This window comes from Phaenicophaeus curvirostris, chromosome 22, assembly GCF_032191515.1.
Source record: "Phaenicophaeus curvirostris isolate KB17595 chromosome 22, BPBGC_Pcur_1.0, whole genome shotgun sequence".
Taxonomy (NCBI): domain Eukaryota; kingdom Metazoa; phylum Chordata; class Aves; order Cuculiformes; family Cuculidae; genus Phaenicophaeus; species Phaenicophaeus curvirostris.
This window is the reverse complement of record NC_091413.1, coordinates 998,320-1,016,073: the sequence shown is the minus strand read 5'-3', so window position 1 is coordinate 1,016,073 and position 17,754 is coordinate 998,320. Positions and strand designations below refer to the sequence as shown.

General features: G+C 49.0%; 1 protein-coding gene across 2 annotated transcripts in view; it reads right to left on the bottom strand.

Moving 5' to 3' along the window:
* The window catches only part of MEGF6 (multiple EGF like domains 6), a 78,592-nt gene that overhangs the window by 31,751 nt on the left and 29,087 nt on the right, over window positions 1-17,754 (bottom strand). The window contains exons 5-6 of one of the 2 annotated variants that reach the window (XM_069874597.1): window positions 13,508-13,630; window positions 1,481-1,603 (exon numbers count right to left, since the gene is read on the bottom strand). In XM_069874597.1, coding sequence (XP_069730698.1) covers window positions 1,481-1,603; window positions 13,508-13,630 — 246 coding nt within the window. Of the gene's footprint in view, window positions 1-1,480; window positions 1,604-7,792; window positions 8,001-13,507; window positions 13,631-17,754 lie in introns of those variants that run through there. The other variant, XM_069874598.1, reaches the window with a different exon arrangement.

The following is a 17,754-nucleotide window of genomic DNA, read 5'->3' as shown; positions in this document are numbered from 1 at the left end:
AGAAGTTTAATGCAAAGCAGGTTGGTAGCACCGAGCGCAAGCGGCTCGGAGCAGGGAAGCCCTGCCTGCATCCCAGCAGAAGCACACTCTCTGCACACCACGGCCACACGAGCCGTGAAGCCCGAAGAACGAAAGGATGGAAAATGCCTTTAAGCAAGTGATTCCTTTCACCGTCTTGGGTTGACCCTGCTAGGAGCATCAGAGCATCCCAGTGGCTGGATCCTGCTTTATTGCATGAGGCAGAGGCAGCAGAACCACTCGATACCACAAAAAAGAGAACTACACATTATAAAGACAATTCTTGGATGACAGACCACATGCACACTTACATGCAAACAGCAGCAACTCGTAGCCATGAACATGAGTTTGTGTGTTCAGTGCTAGAGCAGGGGGCTGGGAGCGATGGGCAGTTTTCTTAATTTTTCCGAATCTTCTTAATTTTCTCTTCAGCTTCTGGAGTTTTCCAGGGAACTATAGAGCACAGAGTGACCTGGCACCTTAAGCTTACGTCGCACTGCTCTTGTTAAGAGTATTGACACACAGCAGGGTAGTTATGGAAGGATGTGCGGTTCGTGCCGCTCTAGGCACGGTGGGTACCGCTTCTTTAGCTTTCCACATCACCATTCCCAGCTGGTACACACTGGCTCACACAGTCATTTTTAGCAAACACTGGAACCTGACTGTATTCTGAGGAAAAATAGCAAATGGCCTCTGTAATACCATCACCCAGGAATTCTTTCCACTTGTATGAAAATATCCCTCAAAAAAATGGAAAAATGCGTCAAATGAAGCTGTGAGGGAGAAGCAGTTTAACAAAACCAGCAGCAGATGCTGGAGGGCAGACTCCAAACTCCACCCCAGTGTCTCCAAGCCTCTCGTTGGGGGCAGACAATATTTCAAGAAATTGGCTCAGAATTCAACCGCAAGCCAGACCTGGCATTGGAACTGTAATGTCTGGACACGCGCTATGCAAGTGGACGTGTGACCAGCATCTCGGGGAAGAAGGTCTCGAGATCATTATGACCACAGCTCCCCAGCCAGGAGTGCTTATTCTCCCCTGGTTGTCTCACCCAGTGCCCAGAGCTCAGGGGAGGTAAAACTGATTGATTTAAACCAAATTAATGAAAAGATTTGCGTATTAGTTCTAAAAAAAACCCTCTCTCATACACCCTGCACTGCAAGTTACTGCTCCCAAACCAGGATAAACTAAAGAATGGAAAGATGACTAAATTGTACACAACCAAGCCAGAGTTCAGCAAACCACAAATCCAGTTACAGCAACATGTTCGGGACGAGTAGCGGGAACCTGAGAAACGAAGGAACAGACAATCCATCCCCATCATCTCAAACTGCCTGCACAGAGGGCAGGTGTGAATGGGTAAGAAACAGTCGCCTTCTATGTACAACGCCACGTATTTACAGGTAGGAAAAGGGCTATGAAGAATGAGAGGTTCTCAGGGAATTTAAAACGATGACTTACCAAGGCAGGTCCTGCCATCTGCGTGCAGGCGAAAGCCCGGCTTGCACTCGCAATAATAAGATCCAAGGGTGTTCACACATCTGTGCTGGCAGCCGCCGTTGTGGACCTGGCACTCATCAACATCTGCAAAAACAAAGGGAAGAGAGGAAAAAGGGTTCAGAGAAGTGGGCATGATGGTGTCTGAAGCCAGGATTATTTATCCTCCCTTGACTGACTCCAGATTCGAGGAACATATGCAGAAAGAACAACACTGCCATTTCATGATGTTTAGTCAGTAAAGCTATTTAAGAAATTTCAAGGCCAAACATGCAATCGGGGAGAAAAAAAAAAAAGGCATCTTATTTTTCAGTCAGCATAAACCATCCTTCATCTTGTTCACCTCGTAATGGTCACTTCTCCCATTCGGTCTAAGATTATTGGTTTATTAAAATTTTACATTTCCTTATTCTTTATAGAACCATAGAATCACAGAATGGTTTGGGTTGGAAGAGACCCTCAAGCTCATCCAGTTCAACCTCCCTGCTCCCTCCAGCAGGATGACACAGACCCAAGCTGCGCAATGAACCAGCACGGCTTCATCCATGACTGTTACTAAGAAGATAAAAAAACGTTTCCTCACTGAATCACAGCAGGGTGTTGCTCCTGACTCTGTCTTTGCAAGCCAGCAGTGCAAAAACCTGCTCCAGCCTCACCCATGCCCTGCGCCTCCTCTCTACTCCCCAGCCCCAAGCATCTCTTGCTCTATGAGCTTGCTCGGACCTGACTGCAGCTGCAGCTCTCCCTAGGGTAGCAAAGGGCATCAGAAACCAAGGAAAAGGAGAAATGCAACCTTACTGAAGCGAGTACTGAAATTTTACATTAATTAGATTGATTTTTCACTAATCGGGTCAAATGCCAAAAAAATCAGCTAGCAGCAAGCAAGCGGACTGGGTCAGGGAAAGAAATGGGAAGAGAAGTGGGGAGGGCGATGCTTTCCAACTCAGTGTTCTTGAGATATATCGTAATAATAAAAATGCTTGTTTTCTCAGCACGCTTTTCATTAGAAGGCTTCTCACTGCTTAAAAAGTTAAAACCTAAAGATGACAATGACTGTCTGCCCTTTCTTTCCCAGTGATGTGCAGAGAACCCAAAACCTTGACTTTGGACGTCCTGCTCCAGCAGCCGTAGGAGGCCCCTTCTTCAGAGCTCCCAGAGTAGCTGCAGCGCTCATTAACCTAGCAGAAAATGGCCATTTCTGTAGAATCAGGCCTTTGCTCAGAAGGTTTTGGTATTTTCTTCCTGTTTTTTCCAAAACACTTAATTTTTCAAGAAAGGAAAATGAATACATTTTTGAGGTGAAACATAAGCTTCAAGTGATGCTCTGCAAAGAGCAAACCAAATCCAAACCAGCTTTTCAGTCAGGAAAAAACGCTGCGGCATGAATCCGAGATGCCTCTCAAAGCCACCTCACTCAAATTAAATCATTTTCCTCTGCAAAGGCTTTACACAATTTGGATGCCACAGAGCCCCTGATGCCCTCACTCCCTGCTCATGCAGCAAGGTTGTTGGGAGCAACACCAGAGCACATGTCTTCCCAAACCCTTCCACTACCAGCTGCCAGCAGCCTGGAAACCTCCCCAGTGTCCCCACAAAGCTTGAACCAAGTCTGACACCTCCAAGAGGAGATTGGCCAAGATCCATGGCTCTCCTGCCCCTGGCACAGCGTCGCGAGGGAAAGGCACAGCTCTTCCCTCCCCTGCGCGGTGGAAGCACGGCCAGCCCTGCTCGAATCACAGAATCACTGGGTTGGAAAAGACCCCCAGGATCATCGAGTCCAACCATTCCACACATTTTACAAGCCCCTCTCAAGCCATGATCCAATTCACTTTGTTGTCATTCACTGTCCTACAATACTTTGAGATGGAGGAAGGGCAACGCATCGGCCCCTGGGGAGGGAGCAGGTCCACTGGCCACCCCAGCAGCATCTCCCACCTGCCCAGGCACAAGGCTTGTCAGCGAGTGATTCCCCCAGGAATACAAACCATGAGGCAGCAGAAGCTGCTTCCCGGGGCCAGGACAGAGCTGTGAAGGGTCATGTTGTCCTCAGTGCACGTCTTGGCAGAACAGAAACATGAAAATCCACATGACTCTTTGTGAGATGCGGTTTGGGGCACGCTGAGGTTATTTTCCTATTGGAGAGCTGACAAACTCTGGTTGAAATTAATATACCAAAGAAAGCAAATTAGAAACATAGAGGCTTCTCTCCCGAGAAGGGTAGCTGACACCAAGCATCCCTGAGCCAAAGACGGAGCTTGCCAAACCCTCGTGCCGGCATGGATAGGGCAGCGGATACCGGCTGAAGCCCATCGAGGCAGACGACAACCAAACAGAGCAAGAGCCTGGGAGTGGGACTTGGCTTGGGAAACCTCCCTGCTGCGTAAGGAAACCGGAGTTCATGTCCTCATCCACGAGGACATGGGGCTCACCCAAGAAACAGCTGATGCTCCCGTCAGCCCCTTCCCTGAACAGAGGCAATCCATCAGACCTCAGATACTGGCTACGTGGACCAACAGGGGTCCTGCTGTAACTGAACATGGTGAATACCAGCACAGGACCAAAACAAAAACCAGAGTGCAAGGAGATGACTTTGGTTCAGCGCACAGGTCCTTCGAGAAGAAATACTGTGATTTGTCTCCAGCAAGAGCTCCATGTCAAGTGGCAATGGCAGCTCTACAAATTACTGAATATTTGGTACAGAGGCAGTTTATCTCCTCTGAAAGGCTAAGGAGGAGGAGATGCATCCCAGCTGGAAGCACAGGCAGTAGATACGTTGCTAAGGTTCGCTCTGGCCAAGCAGCAGTGCCAGGCTCTAATCCCTGCAGCAATTATCCTGGATTACAGAGCAGGGCTGCAGGGAAAAGGTTAATTAAAATCTATCAAGATGAGCATGTGTGGGATTTAGTGACTTTATCTTTCAGGTACCAGTTTGTTGAAGCTCGTTCAGCAATTTTAATAAGTAAAGAGACTGGAAGGAGACAAACCAACCTAGAGGCACACTGGATCGCTGCAGCCAACCGCTCCTGCGCAGAGGAGCACAGGGTTCCTGCTGCTGCCCCGCACTACAGACAGAGATCAGAAACTCAGGGTGCAGGCTGTGTTAGAAGGAAAAAACCCTATGCATTATTTCATCTCTTGCATGTATTTCACATCCCTTAGCATGAATAGTTGGGAGATATCAGAGGTCCCGTTATTCCGTTTCCCTTGTAGACCGTGCAAAGGTCCAACAGCGCTAGGAAGACATGGGAGGGGATGACATCTTATCCCCCCTCTGCTAACCTGGAGCCTTTCCCTCCTCTAGGATGAGGAAGAATGGTACCTGCCTCAGGCTGGTCTCAGCTTGGAATGCGAGTAACTCATGTGAGGAAAGAAGAAAGGTCATCTTGTGGTGGCCAAGATGCCTCTACACCCTCAGTTTTCATCATGTTGTAAACCAGGCATTTGGGAAAGTCTTGAAGGCTCTTAAACAGCTTCACCAAGTTGTCCAAGCTGGCACTCCTCCCACTGCACCCTCTTCTAGGCAGACAGGAGAAGACCATAACTTTCCCACGCTACCTGCACCATCCTCACCAGCAGCTGTTTCCAAAGGCACTTCAGAACAGAAGCACTAGTGAAGTGAAAATGTATCAGGGAGCTGGTTTGTCTCAGTCCCTTGCTTTGTCCTCAGCTCACCTTTCTTTGCCTTCCAGGGCAGCAGCTGGGAGAGTCGCCCAGCTCTCATTTCTGTCTCCGGATGGTGCTGATAATTAGGTATTACTCAGAGCGGAGCAGAGGTGCACGTAACAACAAGCAAGCAGCCTGCTCTGGACTCGCTGCTACACTCACACACTCCAGCCCCCCTCCGCGGCTCGGTTTTACCCCACTTCTAGTCATTTGTGCTGGAAGATGCAGCTGTGCAGAGGCGCCCCGGCTCAGTCCCCGCGGAAGCTAACGGCACAGAGGTGAACACCGACGCGTACCTGGCAACACTCCTGACTGCTGGGAACACGAGTTGCTATCAAAGGAGCTAATGGAAACGTTTTAATTATACAAAAGCGACCAGCCATGCTCTATGCTGTTTCCTGACACACTTCAGAGAAGGCAGAGTATCAAGGTAGCAGGTCTACTTCACTGTGAGGACAATGCCAATCCCCAGCAGAGCACAACGCTCTCTCCTGTAAAGGTTAGCAGTAGAAGAACATAACGCACAGCACTACAATTGGCCACTCATGCTAACACCAGGGACTAACACAGCAACGTTTGCACACAGACTGTGTTTCAAGGCACTCAAGACCTCAATGAAATGTACACCACTATTACTCAAAACACCTCTCCATTCTCCAGCTATACAGTAAAAATGCCAATGAAGCACATGTACAGCAGGTTGTTGTGTTTGCTTTGCTTTTGCAGCTCCTTGGTGAAAGAAACATGTCTGAGTAGAAGCATGCGCTGCCTGGAATAGATGGGAATGGACTCCACATAAACCAGTGCATGGTACCATGAAAACCATAGAACCATGGAAAGCTTTGGGTTGGAAGGGACCTCCAAGGCCATCTAGTCCCACCCCTGCCCTCGGCAGGGACACCTCCCGCTGGATCAGGGGCTCCAAGCCCCATCCAACCCGGCCTTGAACCCCTCCAGGAATGGGGCAGCCACCACTGCTCTGGGCCACCTGGGCCAGGGCCTCCCCACCCTCACTGGAAAAGTTTTCTTCCTAAACTACATAGTAGGGATGGGAAAGCTGGAGATTAATAATTCACACAAAGCTGGGTCTCAGTTTGTCTTGGAGAAGTTGCATAAGCTAATGTCGTCGGATGGAGACAGCAAATGCAATCTGAGTTTGAGACAAAGATCTGATCTGTAAACAACAAAACAACCACTCACCCCATTTCCAAAGGTCTGACACATCTCACAAAAACACTGCTATCACTTTTTTAATCGACTGCTTGGGGCGCTTATTTATTAGGATTATCTCACGATGAGATAATGCATTCCCTTATGTCCACATTACTCAGAAGCATCCCAAGTCTTTAGTGAACTTCACATATTCCCTGTTATTTCCCTAAGTCTTCAAGGCAATCTCCAACTTTATTTGCTGCTACATCAGCTGAACACACAAAGAGGAAGAAACAGGGGGGAACTGTGGAACTTTCACCCCGCTCAGGGTCCCCATCGACCATCACACACAAGCCAGTGCACATCAATGTTCAACAAGAGCTATTGGAAAGTGACAAAGAGGTATTTATCTCCTCCTTGCTGTGCAGTAGAAAGCACAAACCTCATTAAAAAAAGCAAAGCAAACCTCCCAATACCAGTGACGAACTGCATTACCTTGCTCCTTACCAAGTGGGAAATGGAAACATGGAAGGTGATTGTTCACTTTCTGGTGTGCCTGGATCCCCACCTTCTATTCGCAGCCACATCTGTTAATGCTCATGACTTCTCAGAGCTGAGAAGAGAGGATAAATACAGGGATACCAGCAGCAGACAGCGCCACACGTGTGCAACGGGGGTGCAGGGTGACACCGTCCCCCCCACCTGCTCCACCACTCAGCCTGGACAAGATCAACTCACAGCAACCAGCCTGAGACATCTTAGTGGGGAGTTTTGAACAGACACTGGTGAGCGTGGACCCTTCGGAGCAGAGACGTGACCTGGGGGACGCGACTCTGCCAACCGCATCAACCAGCTACAGCCCATACGCTGCCCAGCTCCCAGCGCTGGTCACAGCTGCCCAAGGACTCCCCTCATGCATAAGATGACACCGAGCAACGCTGAGCTCCGTCCTTCACGGGGCTCCACCGTACGCCGCTCACGCAGCGGGGACAAACTCAGACCGTCTCGTGGAAAGTCAGATTTGTTTCATGATGAAACAGTATCAGGTTTCATCGATTGCCCCGCAGCAGGGCGAGAGCCTTGGAACTGAGAAAGAAACTAATCAACGCATCCTAACCAAATGCATACACTTATTTTTTGAAGGAATATTGCACAGGAGCTCTCTTTAACCAAGCCAGAGCTGCACCGATGAGAAGAAATGAGGTTCTTTCCCCTCTGCCAGGGGTGACTTTTCAGAATGACAAACCAGCCAGAGGCAGACTGTGCCCAGAGAACACAGAGTGACCGCACAACCATAGGCAGATGTGCACCCAGGTCCCTAGTTTGTGACTTTTGCAACTGAATCCCACCTGGCATCTCCGTTTTCCACCTCCCGAGCAGCAGCAGAGCCTCTTGGGCTCGTTGTGCTGCCTGCACCCAAGAAAATGAGCTCCTACAAGGACCCCCAGCCCAGCCACGTACCTGGCCTCAGCTCGGTGAGCCCAGCGCCGTAGCCCACGCGCCCCAGGTAGCAGGGGTAGCAGTTCCTCCAGAGGTAGGGGTAGTGATTGCCAGCAGCACCCGGGATGCCTCCCAGAAAGACGAAGCACCACAGGAGCATCCAGAACTGCCTCTGCTCCTGCCCCATGGCAGAGAGTTCACAGGCATCCAGACAGAAGCAAACAAAAAGAACACAGTCCCACAGGGAAAGGGAAAAAAAAAAGAAAAAACAAAAAAAATACCCCAAACAAAACAAAAGAAAACAAACAAAAAAAAAATGTGGAGTCCTGTGGCACGATGGAGAAGCAGAGCTGGGGAAAAGGGAGAACGAGCCCAAAAGTGGAAGGGAGCGCGGGGCGATGTGGAGAGGGGGGATGCAGAGTGAAGAGGGGGGATGCGGAGAGAAGAGGGGGGATGCGGAGAGAAGAGGGGGGATGCGGAGAGAAGAGGGGGGATGCGGAGAGGAGCCAGGGGGAGATGCGGAGAGGAGGGAAGCGGTTGGAGGATGCGAAGAGGAGCGGAGAGGAGCGGGGCAGAGCGCAGGGGGGGATGCGGAGGGGAGAGGAGAGGAGCGCAGGGGAGAGCGCTCGGAGGATGCAAAGCGGAGCGCCTGGAGGACGCGGAGCGGAGCGCAGGGATGCCGGTCCCGCCCCGCACCGCCCCCGCGGAGCCCCGGGAGGGCAGAGGCTTTCCCCAGCCCGGGATGGTCAGATCCCACCTTTTCCCCATCCTGGTCTCCTCTGATCCCGTATTTTCCCCATCCCAGGCTTTTCGGATCCCACATATTCACCATCCTGGTCTTTTTGGATCCCACTTTTCCCCATCCTGGTCTTTTTGGATCCCACTTTTTCCCCATCCTGGTCTTTTTGGATCCCACTTTTCCCCATCCTGGTCTTTTTGGATCCCACTTTTTCCCATCCTGGTCTTTTTGGATCCCACATCTTCCCCATCCCGGTCTTTTTGGATCCCACTTTTTCCCCATCCTGGTCTTTTTGGATCCCACTTTTTCCCATCCTGGTCTTTTCGGATCCCACTTTTTCCCATCCTGGTCTTTTTGGATCCCACTTTTTCCCCAACCCGGTCTTTTTTGATCCCACTTTTTCCCATCCTGGTCTTTTTGGATCCCACTTTTTCCCCAACCCAGGCTTGCACACTGCTGGGTAGCAGGGAGCAAAGTGCCCGGGATGCTGTTGGAGTGGACGGACAGGCAGCTTCTGCCCATTGCAGTGGGAGCCTGGTGCTGTTCCCGGGACGTGGATCAATGGTACCTAGTGAAGGACCCGCTGCATCATCCATCCACACAGCCAAAACTCAAGCAGAGCCTTCACCGTGAAACAAAGCCACGCATTTGCCCAAAACATGCTTGGTGAGTGATTAAAAGTGGCCGTCGGCGGCATCCGAGAGCATCCCAGGGCATCCCTGCATCGCTCTGCCCGCAGGGAGCTGAGTCACAGAGCAGGGAGGCAAAGGGTGAGAGGAGCCAGGAGCCACCAGACCCCCCACCTTCCATGCTCAGGTTCTCCCTGGCCAGTGGTTTGCTGGAGTGGCCAGTCCAAACACGATGCTGTGTGCACAGGATGGCAAAACCCAGCTACTCCACAGCAACCCAAGGGCTTTGCAAGTCCTGAACCGACACCCCAAAGAGCTCCCCTTAAACCCTCCCTGCGCTTTTCTTAAAATAACCTAAACGGGCAATCTCCATCAACGAATCCGAGCTCAAACGAGGAACAGCCACTGTGTCGGGTCCAAGGAAAACCATAGCGCGGCCGCTTCCTGTAGGACGGAGCCTAGAATTTTATTTTACATTTTCATTAAACAAGAAGTAAGAATAGCTTATTGGATTTTCCAGAGGCAAGCGCAAGAGCCTCATTTAACTTTCTGGAATGTTTTGAAACAATGTGCTCACAGGGTTGAGCTGGCGGAGAGCAGGGCTGCTACTTTTAGGCATTTTAGCAGCGTTATTTGGCTGTAGTAAAATTCCAAATTAAAACTTGTGGTTTAGGCTGCAATGAGTAGCATTCCATGAAAAATTTTGAAACACGGAGAAATCGAATCCAAAAAGAAAATCACAATTTGAGGCTATGGCTGGGGCAGGTTCCACTGGTGGACTCCAGTCACGAGTCCCCTTTGCAGATCATTCCAAGCAAGAGAAGCTTCAGCATATCTTAATATTCACCCACCTCAACAGCCCACGTGCTTCTCATTAGTATCTTGAGTTTAACAAAAGTATCCAACCCCAAAATCGGACAGTTTCTTTGTGGAAGAAAACCTAACCTTTCTAAAAGATGCTGCAAGTTTTTAGATAGGGTCTGGAGAAGGAAAACCAGTGGGAACTGCAGATGAGCTGCAGCCCACCAGCTCTTCACCACGCACCTTCCTCTCTCTGCCTGGTGGGTCTGCCAGAGCTTCCTGAGACGATGCTCAGCACTGGGGCAGGAGAGGGACTGGAGGGGGATTGCTGGAGCAGGGTTATGGAACAGCACCAGAAATCATTCCTGGACTCCCCAGGTCCTGTGATGAACCCACTGCCCCATTTCACCCCTCCACAACACGCCGCTGTGTATGCTGCCATCCTCCCAGGAGCCGCTTTTCATCTACCAAATTCTTCACCAATTTAACACTAACACACTGCCAGACACGATGAATTTTCATAGCTGGCCTGGGTCTGGTTCCTTGGGAATTCTCCCTCTGAGCAGTGACATTGAAACCATCACAATGGCCAGCACTGACACCGTTCCTGGAAATGTTTCCAGTAGTGTTGACATGCAGAAAAGAAAGTTGCCACAGAGCCATGAAAAATGGGTGAGACTGACTTCCGCAGTTCAGCAATGTTTTTAAGACATTGTCTACATTAAATTACCCTTGCCTGGAATGCAGATGAATCACAGCGAGCGCAGCTTTCCAAGTGACTCCCTGACTCCACAAGCACCAAAGGGACCTTTCCACTGGCTCTGTGACCTGGAAATTCCTCCTACCCGGGGCACACGCAGCCCCCAACGAAGAGCCCTCGCTCCTTGCCCTGCAGAATCAAACGCAGCACAGCCGCCGCCGCTCAACACGTTACGCGACAAACTTGTTCAGTCTCGTATTTTCTCAGACTGCTGAAATAAAAGCAACAGTGAGAGGCTCTGACTCTTCTGAACGGCTCTGCGGTGCAGCACGTGCATTACAAGTACGTCAGGCTTGAACATAAACTGAATAGTGCTTATGAAATAAGTTATCCTTGGCCAGGTTCGAGCCAGCTCGAGCTTCCCTGTCACCTAATTTACTTCAGCTGATTAAGTACTAAGAGGCAGGTTGAGTATGGCAACACACTGCAATCAGCAGCAGATCGTTACTGCTTCCCGCGCAATTAGCTAGGAGAGCATTAACATTCAGAGAGGTTCTTTAAACAGGGACCGAGCTGGGCCGAACCCATAACTCTCAAGGAATTTCATTCAGATTCAGCCTTTGCATTCATAAATTCTCCCAGTAACCCAAACAAATTACAGCCGACGACGTGGTGCTTCAGCGCTCAACAGCTTGTGAAGTCCTGGAGTTCATTCACCCATCCCTGCACAGACACAGGTCAACCAGCTCAGGTAAACACGAGTGCTTCAATCTCCATCCAAAAATCACCCAGACCTGGAACCAATTCCAGGCAAGAAAAGCAGCAAGCTGTCCCTGAACTACACCATCCATCTCTTCCTCACTAGAGGTGAGGTCGGGAGGTCCACAAGGAGCAGAGGTTTTTCCTACCTTAGAAGCAGACACTGGGTCCTGGCAGTTTTCTGCCTCTCCACACAAAGCATCCTGTGATGTTATCGCGTAGCTATTTGTTTAGCAGATACTTCAAAGAGCAGGACTCCAGAGAGACCAGCTTGACATCGCTCCGAGCCCGGCAACAGCCAGCAACCAAGTCACAAGGGTGAAGCAAGTGAACTGCTGGCCTCTGAATCCACGACTCATCTTCTCAGGCCACCCTCCAGAAAGAAGCAAGGTCCAAACCCTCCTGTCCAACGAGGGCTCCAAATGTCTAACCTCATGGTTTGAAGCCCAGACTGCTTTATTCAGGCTCCATCAGGACTTTGATCAAGAAAAGCTGAATATTTTGCAAACTGTAAACATTAATCAGTGTCTTTTGTCTTTTTTAAACTCCCTCGTCTGTGCAAACATGGATCTAATCCCATCCACTCTGCTAAATACATGCATTAGCATTCAGGGTATTTGGAAAGATATGATCTAAAAATAAAAATTCACGCAAAAAGTGGTGAGCAGAGCAGGGTCCCACAACTACCATAGCACTGAGACCGATGGAGAAGTGCAAACCACAGAGAGCATCACTAACACCATCCTGCACAGAGGTTCATGCTTGAGCTAAATGTGAGAGTGGGGAGGCCCTGGCCCGGTTGCCCAGAGCCGTGGGGGCTGCCCCATCCCTGGAGGGGTTCAAGGCCAGGTTGGATGGGGCTTGGAGCCCCTGATCCAGTGGGAGGTGGTGGGACTGGATGGACTTTGAGGTCCCTTCTAACACAAATCACTCTGTCATTCTATCATTACGGGAGTGTGAGTGATGCAGCCCAATGCAAATTCTAGTGTCAGTTAATTTAGGGCTTAATCTTTCCTGTGCCTTTTTTTTTTTTTTTGCATGATGGAACATGCAGACAGAACACACGCACTCAGAATTTAGGAGGAGCTCCAGGAGGACAAGAGCAGTCATTGCCACCAACACAGAGGGAATGAGCTGGGCTGCCACCTCCATCCCTCACTGGGAGGTGAGAGGGGGCACGGGCAGGCTCTGGGCACAACAAATAACTCCAAGGATATATGCAAAGAGATTGACATTGTCTGTCCTAAAAGAAAAGGATTGTTTGTTTCCACAAAAATCCTGAACCTCTTAATCATCTGCGGAGCTAATCCTCATCAGGGGAATTCTGGGGAAACTGAAAATATTTCAGCTTGGCTGAGATAAGGGCAGAGCTGTTTATTTCACACATCCCTGCAGTGGTACCGAGCCAGGAAATACTTTTCAGTTAGTTTCAACAAAACAAGACGAATGTACCAAATTGGCAAGAAAGTGACATTTTTCTGCAGAATTCTTCAATGTCCAAACCGATATCCACCAAAATTACTCTTTCCCAGTTTGTCAGCAATCTCTGTAAATTATTTGGAAAACTTTTGGACTTCTGCTAAGCCGACTACTGCCAAAACTACACGAGAGCTCCACCACAACCCCCAACCAGCCTAAGCGATCAATAGGGTGCCCTGTTGAATGTTGAGCTCCAGACCTGTGGGCTGCAGGAGCCTCATAAAGGTGCCTTGCTCTGATACTGTCAGTGAATCCAGGAACTGCAATATACTCCAAAAAAAACTCTATCTTGGTCTTGGCTCTGATAAGCAAATAGCTTTTTGCATTTTTCTGACTCTCGGCTCCAGCGCTTGCACAGATGATAACGCCCAGAGCGATAGGAACAGGGAACCTACTCGGTGCACAACAGCACAGATTCAAGCTATAGGAGCTGAGACCAACACACGACATGAGGTTTGCTCACGATTCTATGCTAACACAAACCCCATCTAGCATTTTCATTTTACAAACACAACAACGTGTCTTCTCTTCCACTTTGGTTTGAAAGCAGGAGGTTGAAAACGGAAGCCAGGGAACAATCACAGAGGGAAAATTTGATCCCTGGCTGCACGAGGTGGCCCCAGCCCTACCTGCACACGTCCTCCCGTCCTGCTCCAGCCTCAGCCCTGCCATACACTTGCAGTAGAAGCTCCCGATGGTGTTGTGGCACTGGGACTCGCAGCCACCGTTCCCCACCTCACACTCGTTCACGTCTGGAAGAGAAAAAAAAAAGGGGGGGATCACAGGTGAGATTCTGCACGAGAGCAAATCCAACCCCTTTTGTTACAGCTTATTTTCCTATTATTACATTTTCAGTGCCAATAAGAAAAAAAAGAGCATTAACCAGTATAAAATGATCCCCCTTGTTCCATGCTCAACCACTAAGATGTCACCCTCTAAAGGATTCCTACCTTGGATGAACACCAGCGCTCACATGGATAAGAACTATTCACTATCACAACACGATGCCTCACTTGCTAGCAGTCACCTTGTTGTGAAAATGAGAAGGCCAACTATTTGTTGCATTAAAAATCTGTTGGTTTGGAAGCTTTACTTTCTTGTATTAAATCAGAGGTGTAGAACTATTATACCTTTCCAGTAGAACTCTTTCAAATAAGCCCCCACAAGTTGCCTGAATAGCATTCATCTGGGAAAGACTAAACTAAAAGGCGCTAAAAATAAATAAATAAACACAGAACACCTTTTCTACTGATTTCTGTAACTCACATTCAGAACGAGTCACAATACCCAGTGAAACCAGAGATTTCCCTTCCTCTTGGTTGGGTGTGGGCTAAACCTTTCAGGGAAAGGGAGCACCTATCTCCAATTACCTTTGAAGCACAGTGAGTGACTAATTATGAGGCAAAATTGTAGGAATTGCCATTCTCCTTGTTTTCCATGTTACCTAAACACAGGCTCCTACCACTCCTTAGCTCAGCTGCAAGGGATTTAACAAGGGGGACCCAAACAGGCTGACACCTGTGCTTCCCCTCTGCCTCTGAAGCAGCCTCCTCCCCAGAGCCCACCTAGAAGCTATTAATGAGCACTGGAGATGGTTTGCATCCAAGCATTTTCAAACTTCACCAAAATACATGATAGCTACTTTAATTAGTCCAAAAAACCCAGACTGCCTAAGTTGCCAAGGCTCCCAACGTACAAAATATCAGCTGGCTACGTGACCCCAGACTGAAATCTCCAAAGCCTGCAGCCAAGAGCCTGTGAGCTCCAGCTGCCCCGGCTCCTTGGGAAAGTGTGGGCAGTGGGATCCGCTCAGGCAGACAAGGAGCCTCTCCCACTGCTGGGCTGCAAATCCCTGCTCACACACAGACCCTGCGAGAAATAGGAACATCGAGCCCGGCCACAGCCTCTGGACTGGCAGAGGGAACAGAGACCAGCAACTGGACGGCAGGGAGGAGACCGTGTGCTGCATCATCATTAGGCGTTTTGATTATTTTCAGTTACAGATCAAAAATCAAGGCCAGATTAGGAAATGCCAAGTTTCAGTTGGACACGGGAAATAGATGAGGAGGTTTTAAAAAGACTTATCAGTTGCTGGCAAATTTTTGACATCTGGCACTAAGCAAGGCACTCTAAAAATGTATTTATGCTCAAGAAGCTGCTTTTTTTTGCTCCGAAAAGATGCCTTTCCCTCTTAAAAGAAAGTGGGAAAACGGAGACAAATACTGTTTTAAGGCACTTGGTCTGGATGGAAGAATAATTAGCTGTAGCATTGCCAAAAACGCATGCTCCAGCCACACTGCACTCTGTGCATTTCCTTCTGCTACTGCAGATAAATCTTGGTTTTCTTTGCTCACCCAGCGCCGACAGAGCTCGTGGTCTATCAGGAGCCAGCCCCGTTCCCATCTGCCGTGAGCGCCACGGGGCTCTGCTGCCTCCTGAATCACTCCAGTACAGAGCCCCATCCCCTCCCACTATCAGCCCTTCAGAGCGTTAATTGCCAAGGGTATTAATTGCTAATTAACAGCTGAAAAGTTACTCTGAGATCCCATCGACCCATCCTTGTTTCCAAATGAGGGACTCACGGCAGTGGGAGCTCGTTCCCGATGATTCCCTGCAAACCCTTGAAACCAAGTATGGGTCGCCTCGAATCGCACCCACAGGCTCCACCTACACTTGATTTCCAAGGTCAAGCACAGTGGACATCAAGGAGCTCCCGGAATCCTGTTCCTTGAGAAAGGCTTCTTCCTAGCCTGAGTTTTATTTGTGGGTTACTGAAGTACCATGTAAATGCAAATCAATTCAATAGGAAACTTCTTACAAATTGAGACTTGGTTTCAATTAACCTCTTTTTAAAGCACACAGTTTTGCTTTTGATTTTTGAAGGAAGACTTAGGAACAGATAAGAGAATACTGCACTGAACTTTCACCATATAGCACATGTTGCCAGATAATCAGCACTCACTTGAACCCAGCAATTTTCAGATAATTCGCATCCCCACTAAATTAGAGGTGGGCAGGAATCAGGGTTGATTAGAGGAAGATATGGATGCAACAAAACTGCTAATTATCCATTTCATTTCCTGCTTGTTTCCCAAATAACTCACAGAGAAACGAGCACCTCTTGTGCACTGGGATGCAGGCAGCTCTCGTGACCCTCTTAACCCCAATCAGAAACGTCCCCAACCAGCTATTGCCGTGCCTTTCTAGCTCTGTGCTGTCTCTGGGCACTGATCACCAGGGGTTTTCAAGCTGTACAGTAGCTTATATTCACGCTCATTCTCTTCAGCAACCACCTGCCTACCTGGGCGCTGCCCAAGCGAGACAAATCCAACTGTGCGGATCCTGGGATAAAATAACCACTGAAATATATAAACCTCCCCAGATACAGCCTGACCTCCAAATGGTCAAAGGAACCCCTGGCATTCCAAGAGGCAGGGCTGCAGTACGAAAAGAAATAAATCGTTTTAGTTAAATTAAAACAAAACCCATCCATGGTTTCGAGCAGCTTTGCAGAGGAATACTTAGACTTTTTACAGGAGTTCAATCCCACCCAACTAAGGACCGTGTTCCTCATAAAACTAAATTCAACCACTTTGGAAGATTTAGCTTGCACCTGGGCTAGATTTGTTTCTAATACATTCTCAGTCCCCAGATGAGTCTAAATCCCTCCGACGTCAGACAGGGCAGCGATGAGCTCTCTCCTCTGCACCGCACAGCTCTGCCTACCTGCACGTCTCATCCTTTTGGCTCGGAAACGTCCTTTTCAGTGCATCAAGGTACTGTTGGTGCGTGCAGACAGGACAGAGCAGTGGACTGAAGGCTCGGCTGGGTTTGGGGCTCACCTTGAGGGCTGCTGCGGCATTTGCAGCAGGGCCAGCTGCTCTCTCCCAGGACCATTCCAGGTCCTGCTTCCCCTTTGCTCCCTCCAAACACTGTGTCTGCCCAGTGCAGGGAGCTGCCCTCTCCCAGTGCTGGGCTCTGACAATGCTCCACATCAACACGTCAGCTGCACGTTGGAGGATCTGCATTTCTGTGATGGGATTCAGAATTACAGGTAAGCCTGGCTTAACATGAAGAGCTCAGAGCCCAGGACCGAGGTCGAATGCAACGGTGGCCATTCTGCATCCCTGGCTGATACACCTGGCAGTCACAAACTCACTTTGACAGCTTCTGCTAGAAAAGGCTTGACGTAAAATAGCAATAACAATAGGTATTCCTATTCTTTATGAGAATCCCCAAGCCAAGGAAAACAGAACTCAAGCACATCTGGTATTTTATTTATGGAGGTTACACATGAAAGAAACCATCTACTTAGACTGATAACAAGAAAACCCTCTTTTCCATCTGCCTTTGGGCTAAGAGACCATTAATATTCACAGCCTATTGTCAAGCGACTTTACAACATCTTGTAAAAAGCCCCAGAGGAAGGTGAAATGCCAAGAGGCCCTGGTTTGGTAGCATCTGGCTTTGCCTGGAACAATGCCTGCCCTTTTCCAGCGCACCCAGAAAACACACCATGAAGTGACAGTGTCATCACCCAGCTCAAAAGCACAAACATCCACCAGGCTTTGAGGACTCCGGGCAGTGAAGGTGACCCTTGGTAGAGAAAGGAGCCTCTGTATGTTATTGTGATGTCCCCTAAAATGGAAGAGTGCTCCAGACCCCACAAATTGTCTGAGTTATCTGAACAATCACAGTTCCCTAAAAAGAAGGACCAGGGTCCAAACTCTGCTGCCAATATGCCAACCTCTTCCTTGTCCCAGCAGGTAATTATTTTATGTGGTTATTTTATTATATTTTAACAGGAGCCCTGCTGGCACCAAATTCCTTCTCCAAATCAGAAAATAACAACTACAATGTAGACTGCACAAAGAGG